This window comes from Borostomias antarcticus (assembly GCF_949987555.1).
Source record: "Borostomias antarcticus genome assembly, chromosome: 25".
Classification (NCBI taxonomy): Eukaryota; Metazoa; Chordata; class Actinopteri; order Stomiiformes; family Stomiidae; genus Borostomias; species Borostomias antarcticus.
In genome coordinates, this window is record NC_140258.1 from 9,538,373 (window position 1) to 9,550,785 (window position 12,413).

Sequence of the window (12,413 nt, forward strand, 5' to 3'; positions counted from 1 at the left end):
CTGGGGTAACGCAGGATGGAGAAAATGAGAAAAGTACTGAGATCGTCATTACCTATTGCTATTACCTGGCACGGGCAGCAGAGACAGTGACAGGCATGTCTGGATTATAAGCCAAAGACAAAACGATATCAACCAGTTTATTCATTTTGGTAAAATCTCAACATATTAGGCCAAATTCAGGACCGCAGTCTGCAGACACCTTTTTAGAAATGCGCTCTTGAACAAATAGCCATGAGAATTCACTCCTCAAAATTCATTCAGTGGTGTGTAAAGACATTCATCTGTACAGGCTGTTAAGTAATTTTGACAATGTACTTTTAATGTGTGTTGAAAGCACAGCGCAATTCAGACATTCATATAGTTGGTGTTGTATTAAACAGTGATAAGCCTTTTTGTATTGCAAGTACTGAAAACTAATTTTTGATCCGCTTATTGCTAGATGGCGATAAATGTGTTTGGTCACATTTGTCACAGTATTTTGAAGATGTAACTGTAATTTATTTCTATAATTTATTTGTGAATGTGTCCTCTTTTGCAATGAGTCTTATTTTTATACTGAATTGTGTGCAATAAAGTTGTTGACTGTATCCCTTCAACAGAGCTTACTCCGCTCAATAACGTCTAATACGGAAAGTGGACTTTTTCCCCTTCAGGGCACAAGCTCCTAAACTTGCCATGTCTTGCAGGTGTGAAATGTGACCTAACCCCACCCTGACACACTATCCTGTAGAGGAAGTTATGGAGAACCCAGGAATAAACTGAAACTAGAGTCGTCACTTCCTATGCGAAAGAGCTTGGGACAGTTTCCCTCCAGACTCACCCCATCACAGATCCATCAGTTTGATAAGAATGCTCATTACGGGGGTTCATGATCCCCTGAATCAGCTAGCTGACGAGTAGAAAGGTCAGAATATAAATCAGTGTATATCAATAACCAATACAACAATATTATACCAAGAAAACTAGTGCCATTTATTTTGTAGCTATCCGTTATCTCAATCTAAACTGTTCCCATTTCATTACCAAAAGCAATCAATAACCAAATAGTTGAGAAAAATATAATGGGACTTCACATACCCTTTTCCTGATAAACTGAACTTCTGTATAATTAAATCACAAAAACGAAAACAACCTACATGTCCAATTCCTTTCAAGAAAATATGACAGCACAAAGCCGTTCCTGGTGAAGGCTTAAACATTTTTTAAGAAGAATATCTTACCTCTGCCTTGACTCCTGTTGGTTTCTGTCTATTCCACACCAGCGCACACACAGCCAGGGGGAAGGACGTTTCTTTAACCTCATCTATGGGGGTGGCCCACCACAGTACTTTCCCTGCCTCAGTATCTCCATGTCACTGACATCAATAACCCCCCTGCTTCACAACACATAAGGACTATAAACCAACTAGACGCAAATAACAAAATCAACAAGATACTTGTTGCTTAAGCTCTTACAATTAATTATTTCCAAAACCCCCAAAACAACTGGGGGAGAAAAGGATACTAGTGAAGAAGATTGAGTAGAAGAGTAGATCTAGAGGTTTGCATTTCCTGCCTTAATGTCACTGTGGCTCTCACTGTCCATTGGACATATGACAACTCCCTGATCACCAGCGATGAGAATGTGTCACTGCAGCCGATTCGTTTCTAAAGCATCATTATCAATGTGAGATGATTACCAATGTAATCATTCGTTGGGTACCAATGTGAAACACGTGCACTCTAACTGATGTATAATGACTATTCATTAACACCTACAGTAGTTAAAGGTACCCAACGAAACATGAATCAAAACAATCCGTTTTGTTTATTTTTTTAAAATTCCTCGATTATATGGTTCCTTGTAGTCTAACATGTTTAATCACTTGAATGTCTTTCCTACCTTGTAATTTCTTCACAAAACGATATTAAGCTGTTTTGAAAACAACAAAGATGTGTAAAACGTCACTATTATGTGCTCTGCGTATTGACGCAATGACATCTTACGCGATTTTCGGGGACCACCTCCTCAAATTTGCTCTAGAGCGCATACTAGTGGTCAAAAACTACATTGGGTACCTTTAAAACCATTCTAGCTACAAATTGAGTTGTTTTGGCACAGGGTGGGAACAGCCCTCTTTAACAGATACAGTATTACCCTCAAATAGCTATTTATCACCAGTGGGGAAGATGACTGCACACAAACAGCTAAAAGATACAAGCATGTTTCTGACTAACTATATCAGTGTAGGTGTGAAACAAGGACTTGATTGGTTAGATCAGTAGACAGATATATGTACAACTAAGCTTTAATTAGCAGCAGTGCCAGTGCCTGTGCTAGCCTAGCATGGTGGCTGCCTCTGTAGGGACATGGCAAGAATCTAAACTTGTGAAGAATGGCCTCAGTCATCATAGCTCGCCTCCGCTCTGCTGCCCATTAGTATTCAAGCTGTCACTCTTCCACTACACCATCCTACACAGCCACAGAAATCTCCAGAGCCAACACTGAAACAATGCATCAGAGATTGTGAACTGAAAGAGAGTGGAGACAAGAGGGCCAATGTGTAATGCTGATAATCATTTCATGTTTTTATGACTGGCTCGTCTGCTCTGGTGCTGAATTCATTTCTTTACTACAAAATATATCAGCATATGCCCATTCAATGGCGTTCATTCCTGGTTTCTGTGATAAATATATTGCTGTAACTAGGAAGAGGATGAATTATGTTCACACTGTACTATGACTTGAAAAGCCCAACCTGCTCCATTGTACTCAGTCCAAATACTGTACAGTGACACCAAGTGGACAGTACCTGCACCGAAAACCATGAGGCACAACAAAAACATGAGACTTGAACATACATTATGTAGAAAATACATTAAAACAGAATCCAGTAGAAAAGGTAGATTTGATCTCCCATTACAAATGTATACAAAAATACTGATTTAGCATATTGGTCCACAGTTGACAAACTTTACATAGGTTTCCTACAGGAATAAGTGTGTATTAAATTAGGTTTAAATCTCCTCTCTTACAAAGTGTGGTAAAACTATGAGGTAAACCCTCAGTATCTACAGCAGTTTACCAGAGGCCAATTAAGAAGCTATTAATTGGACCCTCAGACTTTAGTGAGTTTGTCAAAGTAGTCTTCCAGGATGCCTTCCACCTCCTCTTCTGTGTAGTCACACACCTGAAAGAGAGAGCTGTCGTGTGCCCCTCTGATCATGGCAGAAAGAGCTGGACCCGGAACAAGGCGAAACATTACATTAGGGCATGGGTCAGACGGGGTCAGAAAGCATAGGCGTGATCTGTTTTCATCAACACTGTGGTGAGATGTTATGTTAGGCCTACCTTTGCCAGAGGAAGGCCGGAACAGGCAGAGGATCTTCTTGTGCATGGTGATGGCTCTGCCCAGCTCATAGCCCACTCCCAGAGATGGTTGGGTCACCTCAGCTATAATCACTGATAACACATATAGGATGTTAACCCATGGTTAAGAAGCTACAACATTGCAGATTTTTTTTTAAGAGTCTACCTACCGATTGGGATTTTTTTCGCCGATTCCAATTTCCGAGAAATATAATTGACAGTATACACAAACATGTAGCTTTTCTTTAATGCAACTGAAATTTGGCATTCGTAGTATACAGTATGTTCATAATAAAACACTGACTAATAAATAACTTACATTTTCTCCAAAACTGCAACGCAAGTGATGTGAGCTGCCTCTCCTGGCCCTCTCCTGGCGGGGCTTTGAAGCTCCTTTATTTATCAGTTTTGGCACTTTTATTTATTTATCAAGATCAAGGTTCACAATTTGTCTCGCATGGGAGAAATCCAAGAACAAGAACATTGTTAAAAAGAAAAGCCAGTCAACATTTAATAAATTAATTGTTATCAAAGTCAATGTATAATTTGATATGTTAAGAAAATGTTAACTTTTGATTAAAAAATAAATAAAAGAATAATCGTGTTAAATAATCGTGATCTCAATATCAATCAAAATAATCGTGATTATGATTTTTGCCATAATCGAGCAGCCCTACTATCCGGGCCTGTCCTTGATTGGTTCAGGATGTACAGTATTTAACTGGCCGAGTTTTTTTCGTTGTCCTTGGTGACCACTGCTCAAAAAACACCACATGGCATGTGGGGTTCCACAAGGATCAATTCTAGGGCCCCTACTTTTCAGTCTGTACATGTTACCCTTAGGCAATGTCATGAGAAGGAATAACATTAGCTACCATATAGTGAACGATATATATAGTGAACGTTTTAGCAGACTTTTTAGTCTTCACTCATGGTAGCCAGGCTTCTGTGATGGTACAGGATATGATTATATCCCCAACTTTGACTCCTTCTAAAATAATTCTAGACTCTACAGAGCAGATGGTTTGCATCCAAATAGGATGGGAACAAAGCAGCTAATTGCCTATGAAGTGCACCACAGCATAACCCGAATCAGACCCCTGGGTCCCCCATTACTGTACTTAGCTCCTACAGTGTGGGTCCTGCTGTGTCCCCCATGACCCCTGTCCCTGTCTATACCCTCTCACCTGGCTCCCCCTGCTGGTCTGATGGCACACTGCATCAACCTATCCCAGATTCAGTTCTCCCCCTTAGTCCATCGACTTTTAAGAATCGAAAGGGTCTTGGAATAATTCATTTAAATATTAGTTTAATCGTATTGAAATTCATTCAGGTCTTTCTGCTCAAACTCGTTTCCTTGCCCTTCTGGCGCGATTATGTACATAGCGTGCGAGAACATGGATCTGTGCCTTGTTCTATGCAACTTATCAATTTGTCAAAAATGTTGATTATCTTTTTATGTAGGCCTATAATGTGTGCATACGACCTTGATGCAATTACACTTTTGTAGTTATATTTTCTACAATAAATGGAAAGAAAAGAACGTGTTGTTGCTCTGAGTGTTTACCTCGGGTGGGAATCAAACCCGGGTCACCCTGGGTGGGAATCAAACCTGGGTCTCCCGCGTGACAGACACCGTTTTGACCAGCTGCACCAATGAAAAGCTAGCCCTTTATAGTAGCATTTATACTGGGGCGAGAGCTACTCGAGGACTCACAAGAACCCACTTTCACTCGGTTACATATGCATGCTTTTATTTTAACCCAGCTCTAGCACACCTGCGTCAAGTTAGCAATGAATGACTTATGCAAGTCATAAGCAGACCAAAATTGTGTAGACCAGTGCTAGAGCAGCAACGCCTCCTGTGGTAGGGCTTTCAACTAACTAAACTTTACATAAAATGAGGCAGTAGTCAAATTATTTGGACTTTCTCACCATCAGATTGCACAAGCCATTCCAGGTCTCTGTCGTGGATCGCCTTCTCTCCGTCCAGCACTGCGTCCTCGCCTAAATCATCAAAGCACTTGAAATTATTCCCAGGCTTTTTCACTTCACGTCATATTTGGGGAGCAATGCGCCATGTAGCCAATGCATTTGAGGCCACTTTTCTGAGGGTTGCGTCCCACTGAGCAAAGACACGTCTAAAATACGTCTTTTAGATGTCTTTTTTGTCTTTTTCGGACGTCCAAAGACATCCAATTAGGAGCCAGAATGAATTTTTTTTAACGTTCAGATTTTGAACCCGTTCTGCACGTCCACAGACGTCTTAGAGGGGTCCAAGCCAGACGTGTGAATATAGAGGGGTCCATCAGACGAACACACGGGGTTCAGGACCGACGGACGTTATTAAGACATGATCTGAACGTCTCCCTGACGTTGCGTGTTTGCTGGGATGCAATAATCTATTTTCGAGTAACCCTACATGGGGTCGAACAGGGGTGTGTGCTGTGGTGTCAAAAAAAGTGGGTAAACTATAGGCTATTGTAGCAGAAATGTTACAGTTTTTACATTACGTAGTGGATAAAGAAGTGAGTAGCCTACTGTGGGTCCATGGATAAAGAATGGGCATAGGCTAGGTTACCCCATACCCTGCACTGCGGTCAAAGAAAAGGTAGTAAAGAAACCTATCCCTAACCACCACCAAATTATTAATCACCTTTTTCTGACAGATCACTGTGACTCACGTGCTCCGTTAAAACCTCTCCGTATTTCTCCAATTTACGCACAATTCTTTGATAAATAACTACATCCTGCCTACCTCCACGAATACTACCACAGAAGTAAATGCGCATGGCTAGTTAATGTTTCTGAGTCAGTCAGTAGGCCAACAAACAAAGTGCAGTAGAAATATACAAATTCAGACTGACTGGCACGGATATCTCTGCTACTCTGGTGCCTGTTGCTCCGTTCCCGCCAAAAGCTGATAGAATGGCAGGTAATTTCGTCTAGATTCAATCTGCCCACAGGACGGAAGTTGCGCCCAGTTTCGTCAATCCGCCAATTATTTTGCCTAAAGCCAGGGGTTATAATATATACGTATCAACCACAACACCAATACAGTAAAATGATGGTTATCGTAAAATTATTACAAAGTGAACATCTTAAAAGCAACTTCAAGTCCTCTGGGTAGATAGGACCTCGGCTCGACGGGCCATCTCGTGGGTTCATTCATGCAGACGATTAAAACAAAAAATATGAGCAAAATGTATTTGGTAAGATGAGAACGCTTGGCACTACCAGAACGATCTAAAATAAATCCAAGTCATTTTTTACGCAAAATTTGGGGTCATTTTACCGTGTCATGACGTCATTTCCACGAACTTCCGTTGCGTTTCCGTGACCGTGACGCAGGCAACCTGGAACCATAACAGCAGCTAGTGGTGATCTAAATTATCTGAGTATCCATACATTTTAAGGTAATAGAATAATATACATCTTCATTTCGTCGACATTATCTGACTATGATTCATTAGCTTGTATATGACTAATGAATCTAGTGATCTAGCTCGATTTTCTCCCTGTCTAAACTTTTAATGCTAGCTAGCACATCATTGACGCCGTTAGTGGACTTGGCTCTCCAGCAACAACATGGTTGACAGTGATGGTGGCAGCTAAAGCTTAGCCAGCTAATGGTTAGGTGCTTATGAACATAATTGCCACAATGACACTTGAGTAACGCTGTCCCAGCTGACCTTTCCTTGCCTCAGCAGACGTTAGCTTGCTAACGTAAGTTCTCTCTCTCTCTCTCTCTCTCTCTCTCTCTCTCTCTCTCTCTCTCTCTCTCTCTCTCTCTCTCTCTCTCTCTCTCTCTCTCTCTCTCTCTCTCTCTCTCTCTCTCTCTCTCTCTCTCTCTCTCTCTCTCTCTCTCTCTCTCTCTCTCTCTCTCTCTCAGCCAGAGCCTCTACCCGAGTCTGGCATTTGTGGATGGAAGTGGAGACAGCGTGTGAGATGGGTCCCGAGAGAATCTTACCAAACTCCGAGGATGAGCTGGGTCAGGAGCGGCCGTTGGACGGCTCGGTGCCCGAGGTCGGTGGAGAGTGGGGCGGAGAGGACATGGAAGAAGACGAAGGTGGTGTCGGAGCTGAGGAGGAGGACAACGGGGGCTACTACTACCAGCCTTTAAATCAAGACCCGGATGGACTAAGTGCTGTACCTGTGGACCAGCCTGAGGACACAGGTGCACATGCTGAACAGCTGCAGGAGGTTCAGGAGAGAATAGAGGTAGACTCTCAATCTAAATGAATGATGCTCAGTCTGAATACACCGAATGTCTCACTGTGAAACAATATGCATTAAGTCATGTGCTTTAAGGTTAGTTTTGACCCATTTTCCTGCCACAGTCAATGGGTCTTCACCTGCCTCAGCCCCCTCCTCCAGACAGCGACGAGGAGGAGGACCCAGTGGAGGCCGTCGCCCAGCTCAGCAGCGCCTCCATACCCATGGATGCAGGTGAGGACCCTCCATAGCCCTCTACCAGCATTAAACTCCACCCTTGGTCCCATCATCTACAACACCCTGTCATAATTACACATTAATGCTCATGACTGACCACCACAGTGCTGAGCAGCGCTTCTGAACAAGAATGGTTGATATTTGAATCCCTTCGAAATGATAAACCTTTACTCATATCTCATCACCCCTCTGCCCTTCCAGACCACGTGGAGCTGGTGAAGAGGACCATGGCGGCGGTGGCCCTGCCCTCCTTGGGCATCCCGGCCTGGGCCCAGGAGATCTCCGACGACCAGTGGAAGGACATGGTGCAGCAGACACTCCAGACCAGGCAGAGCTCCGCAGGCCTCAGGATACAACGCAAATAGAACTGAACTGAACTACAGCCCCATCTCCCATGTTCAACTGCACTCTACATTTTACCATCACACTTACCACCTGAGGAAGGAGCAGGTGGGGTTCTGAGTTTGTGTAAATTAACTTGTCTCTATTCATAAGAGATGTGAGATTGTCCACTGCAACCCCTCTTTGTCTATTCCCTTTTAGATTGAGATTATGTGTAAGTGAGTGACATCTGAAGTATAAGTGTATGCTACAAACAGATGTGGAGTTGTTTGTGGATTTGTATGTGACGGAGGTGTAATAGTGGAAGCAGCTTTCCCCTTTGTCTCGCAACAGAAGTTTTCTCATGAATGACACGGTTGTGTGGAATTTGTGGTAATGGGACATGGTGCCTGCGTGGAACAGAGGGGCTCTGCACATGAACCAGGATGTCACCAATTGGTAAACGCTTTCTACTATAGATCTAGGAATGTTCCAGTGAACAGCCACGTGTCACCTGTCCCAACGCCAGATTGCCTTTGTTTTATCTTGTTTTTAATGTGATTTTCCTATTGGCGATTACCTTTTTGACTATTGTAATATACTTGAATCACTGTCTTTGTTCATGTGTTTGTTTAACATAGAATCCCATCTTTTAAGTCCACGAGCAACAGTAGAAATATGTATGAGAACAATTCTGATATCAATGGATGGCAAAATGTCCACTTTATTTTTGGCTTTTTATTTTGTTCTGTACATACATGAACATCTGTACAAAATATGACTTTCATACTATGTAATGTTCTACCTAATTAAAGTACAACATATGTACATATGACGTGGAAAGCAGCTTGATTAGTGTCAGAACTGGACAGGGGGCATGGAGGGGGGTGGGGGATTGAGTGGAGAGACCCTTGGTTTCAAAATGTCCTCTTGGATTTACTTTTGGCTGCTGGACAAAATGAATACACGCCTGTTCTCATGTTATCACTCACCACCCAGCCAAGGTATGTGCAGTAGTCTCCGTGGTCTAGGACCCTTATTTCTCTCACTCCGCCTGGAATGTCAACAGCTCCTCTCAGGGCATGGTCAATAACAAGGCATGTGCCTGCTATAATTCATTCAGGCTCGAAAGTAAACCATTTGTGAAAAATATATATTTACCAGGCACACTAAAATGTTACATTTACAAACTTGGCAAATCCAATGCAACCAATAGGAGGTCATAGGATTTTTGTTGTTCAATGATAAAGTAGGATAGTTACTCTCCTCATTCATCAAGCATAAAACAACAGATTTGGGCATTTCCAGATTAGATCATTGTGTATAGCAGGCAGAACTCATAGATATCAATATTTCACTAAGGTAGGAATGAGCAAGTGTCTGTCCAGCAGCCCTAGAGGAGGGAGGTACTACTCCCCACCACTTGAATGAATGGTCAGTGATTAACAGAACAAAAGACCTAGCAGTATAACAGAATATGGAACAATGTGCAGCAAGTGGAGGGAAACAAACCAATCAAAACTGAGAGGGAGGGGTTGGCGTGAATGTTGAAGCGGTGAGGACATACAGGACAAGGGGGCGGCAGGGTGAGACCCTAAGCAATATACATTACAATATACAGTTCACAAATATTTGCAACAGTAACTGCAGGCAAACTTTACTTTTTCCCCTTATAATGTGCCTGAATAGTAAAGCGATTATCTTTTTTTTTCCATCTGTATATGGTCCTATAAGGAGGATTGTTTTAGCGCACATTCATACACCGTGCAGGTGAATGAGTTTTTAGTTTCATCAGCACTAAAATATTGCTTAGGTGCTTGAAAGAAACTCAAGAGCACAGACTAGGACAGACCTATTCAGTCAAGCAGATTCAGACAAGTACAAAACAAGAGGATAGTTTGTAGAGATTCCCTACAACTGACCTAAAATAACCATTTCCTTTTTTGTACTGAGGTCAAATGAGAATAATCAAACCAATGAGGCAACAAGGAAAGGCTACAAAGGACAAATGGAAGCGGCAATATTACCATCAGTAGGACATTAACATTTATACATGAATATGGATTTGAAAGGAATGAATGAGTTGGGTAATAAACATGGCAATTAGAGTCTGCAGACACGCAGCACTGTAGATAAGCAACTTCATGTTTACCTTGAAGCAAACTGAAAAGAATGGAAGTACATCTGCAGCCTATGGTTGCCTTGACAACATAGCCACTTGAGAACAGAAAACCATCTGACTGGATCTTCTGAGGTCTCAATTTGACACAGTGACATGATTCACTTTGATCTACCCCTCTATCAAAAATACATTTTCTCATGGAACTCTTTTACAGCCAAGTTGAGATACTTTGTTCAAGACTTATTGTACAGACAATATGTACCGACATTCAGTGTTTTTGATTTTTTTCAAGTGCTTTAAGAGTGGACTGGTTTGGAGCTCACAGGGACATATGAAATACATTTGGCCATATCAGTTTAATGAACAACAAAACACTCAAAAACACCAGTCGAAACGGACCAGAACAGAAACGCACTCCTAGAACTTGTTCATGCGTGCAGCTGCATCTGCATCTGAGTGTACAGTGATTGTTTCTCATTGATTCGGACATGAACCAATTATCTAGGGATTTACAATCATGCCATTAGCATACTAATAACTGACAGGAAAAAATATTTTTTCAACAGACACTGTAAGGCCATGAGTTGAGGATGCAAAGTTGAGGACACACCTACTGGGCTACAAAGGAAGTCAATGGAGCACCCGCAAATGTGTTGAAAAACTATGATAAATGTGCTTTTCCGAGACGGGAAGCACAGGGTGTAATCTTACCAGTCTCAGTATGCACTCCTGTGAAATGTATTGCAATCCGAATATTTTTTCCTTATTTGGCTTGGCTTGGACATAAGCATTCCTCTGGCACATATTTTCACTGCTCCTACAGAGGACTATGTGCAATTCATGCCAAACACATACAAATATTCAGATTGTGATACATTTCACAGGAGCGCATACCGAGACTGGCAAGATTACACACTGTGCTTCCCGTCTCGGAAAAGCCCATTTATCATAGTTCTTCCAATACATTTACAGGTGCCCCATTGACTTCCATTGTAGCCCAGTGAGTCTGCAGAAAAACTGCAGCTAGCACAATACTGGAACAATCAGTGAAATTATGGTTTCTATGTTTCAGGTTCACAGTAGACAGACCACAAATAGAGCTAAATGTCCAAAAATAGCACACTACCTCTTTAAATGTGAGCAACCAAAATCATAAGAGGCTGACGTACAGTAAATAATTCATTAAGTTAAGAGAAAGATCGGCATCTTGATTTCTGTGCTCTTGTTCCTTTGACCTTGCCTCGTGAGACCGTCCTGATCTCGCAAGCTCACATTGTTTCTCACTCAGATCAGTCTGACCAGGCTCAACCTCAACACAAAATTTTACTTGGTGAGTATTTTTGAAAGTGCCTGCCCTTTTCCAAACAGTTTCCAATGACGCCTTCCAGGTGATCTTTGACCTGTGATCTTTGACCTGCTTTGGGAGCAAATTGTTCTGAACTGACGACAGAGCAGAGTGCTACCCCATATACAAGAAATATACACTCAGTTGCCACTTTCTTAGGTAATAGGTACACCTGCTCAAATAGCCTGCTCCTCCAAACAGCAAATCATGTGGCTGCAAGTCAATAAAGAATGTAGACATGATGACACCTCGCTAATGAGAGTGGTCAGAGGAGAAAGAATTTAGGCTGTTCTGGAAGCAAAAGGGTGTCCTACTCGATAGGTGTAACCAATAAAGTGGCCACTGAGTTTACATTCACTCTGCCTGTACACCAGCTAGCTAAAACAAACCACCTGCAAAACCATTCTAGCCCTCACATCAGTTAAACTGGGTGGAGCACCAATGAAAACGCTTACTGCCCCCTACAGGTGATGTTGGGGTAGTATTCTCTCAGCACAGGAAGAAACAAGGGTGGAGGAACTTGAAGACCATCTGAACAAGTTCTGAATCAAACAGAAATTAAATGAAACAAACATGCGTTACGGATGCGTACATTTAATACTATTTGTTGTGTGATTGTTGTCCACGTGCAACCTAATTCAGTTCAGCCCACTGTAGTCAAGTGTATGAGAGAAGGTGATTGTTTTGTGTGCGTGTGTGTGTGTTTGTGTGTGTGTGTTGCAGTCTGTGATGACTGGGTGGTCTGATGACAGGGCTCTCCAACAGAGGTGGGAGGCTGAGGGGCAGAGCAGATGACAGACGGCGGGCGATCAGGTGACTTGGAG

At 42.2% G+C, this 12,413-nt stretch overlaps 2 protein-coding genes across 2 annotated transcripts; one reads left to right on the forward strand and one right to left on the reverse strand.

Annotated features, from left to right (window-relative positions):
• Positions 1–3,098: 3,098 nt before the first annotated feature.
• On the reverse strand, positions 3,099–6,141 carry dnph1 (2'-deoxynucleoside 5'-phosphate N-hydrolase 1; the record flags this gene model as incomplete). The annotated part of the gene is made up of 4 exons (XM_084458828.1): positions 3,099–3,217; positions 3,332–3,442; positions 5,285–5,356; positions 6,006–6,141. The coding sequence occupies 4 exons, from the start codon at positions 6,139–6,141 to the stop codon at positions 3,099–3,101; spliced, it is 438 nt and encodes a 145-aa protein (XP_084314954.1).
• A 538-nt stretch (positions 6,142–6,679) lies between these two features.
• mea1 (male-enhanced antigen 1) lies at positions 6,680–12,408 on the forward strand. Its single transcript, XM_084458801.1, has 4 exons — positions 6,680–6,765; positions 7,242–7,570; positions 7,690–7,798; positions 8,003–12,408. The coding sequence occupies exons 2-4, from the start codon at positions 7,274–7,276 to the stop codon at positions 8,164–8,166; spliced, it is 570 nt and encodes a 189-aa protein (XP_084314927.1). The 5' UTR covers positions 6,680–6,765; positions 7,242–7,273; the 3' UTR covers positions 8,167–12,408.
• The last annotated feature ends 5 nt before the right edge of the window (positions 12,409–12,413 follow it).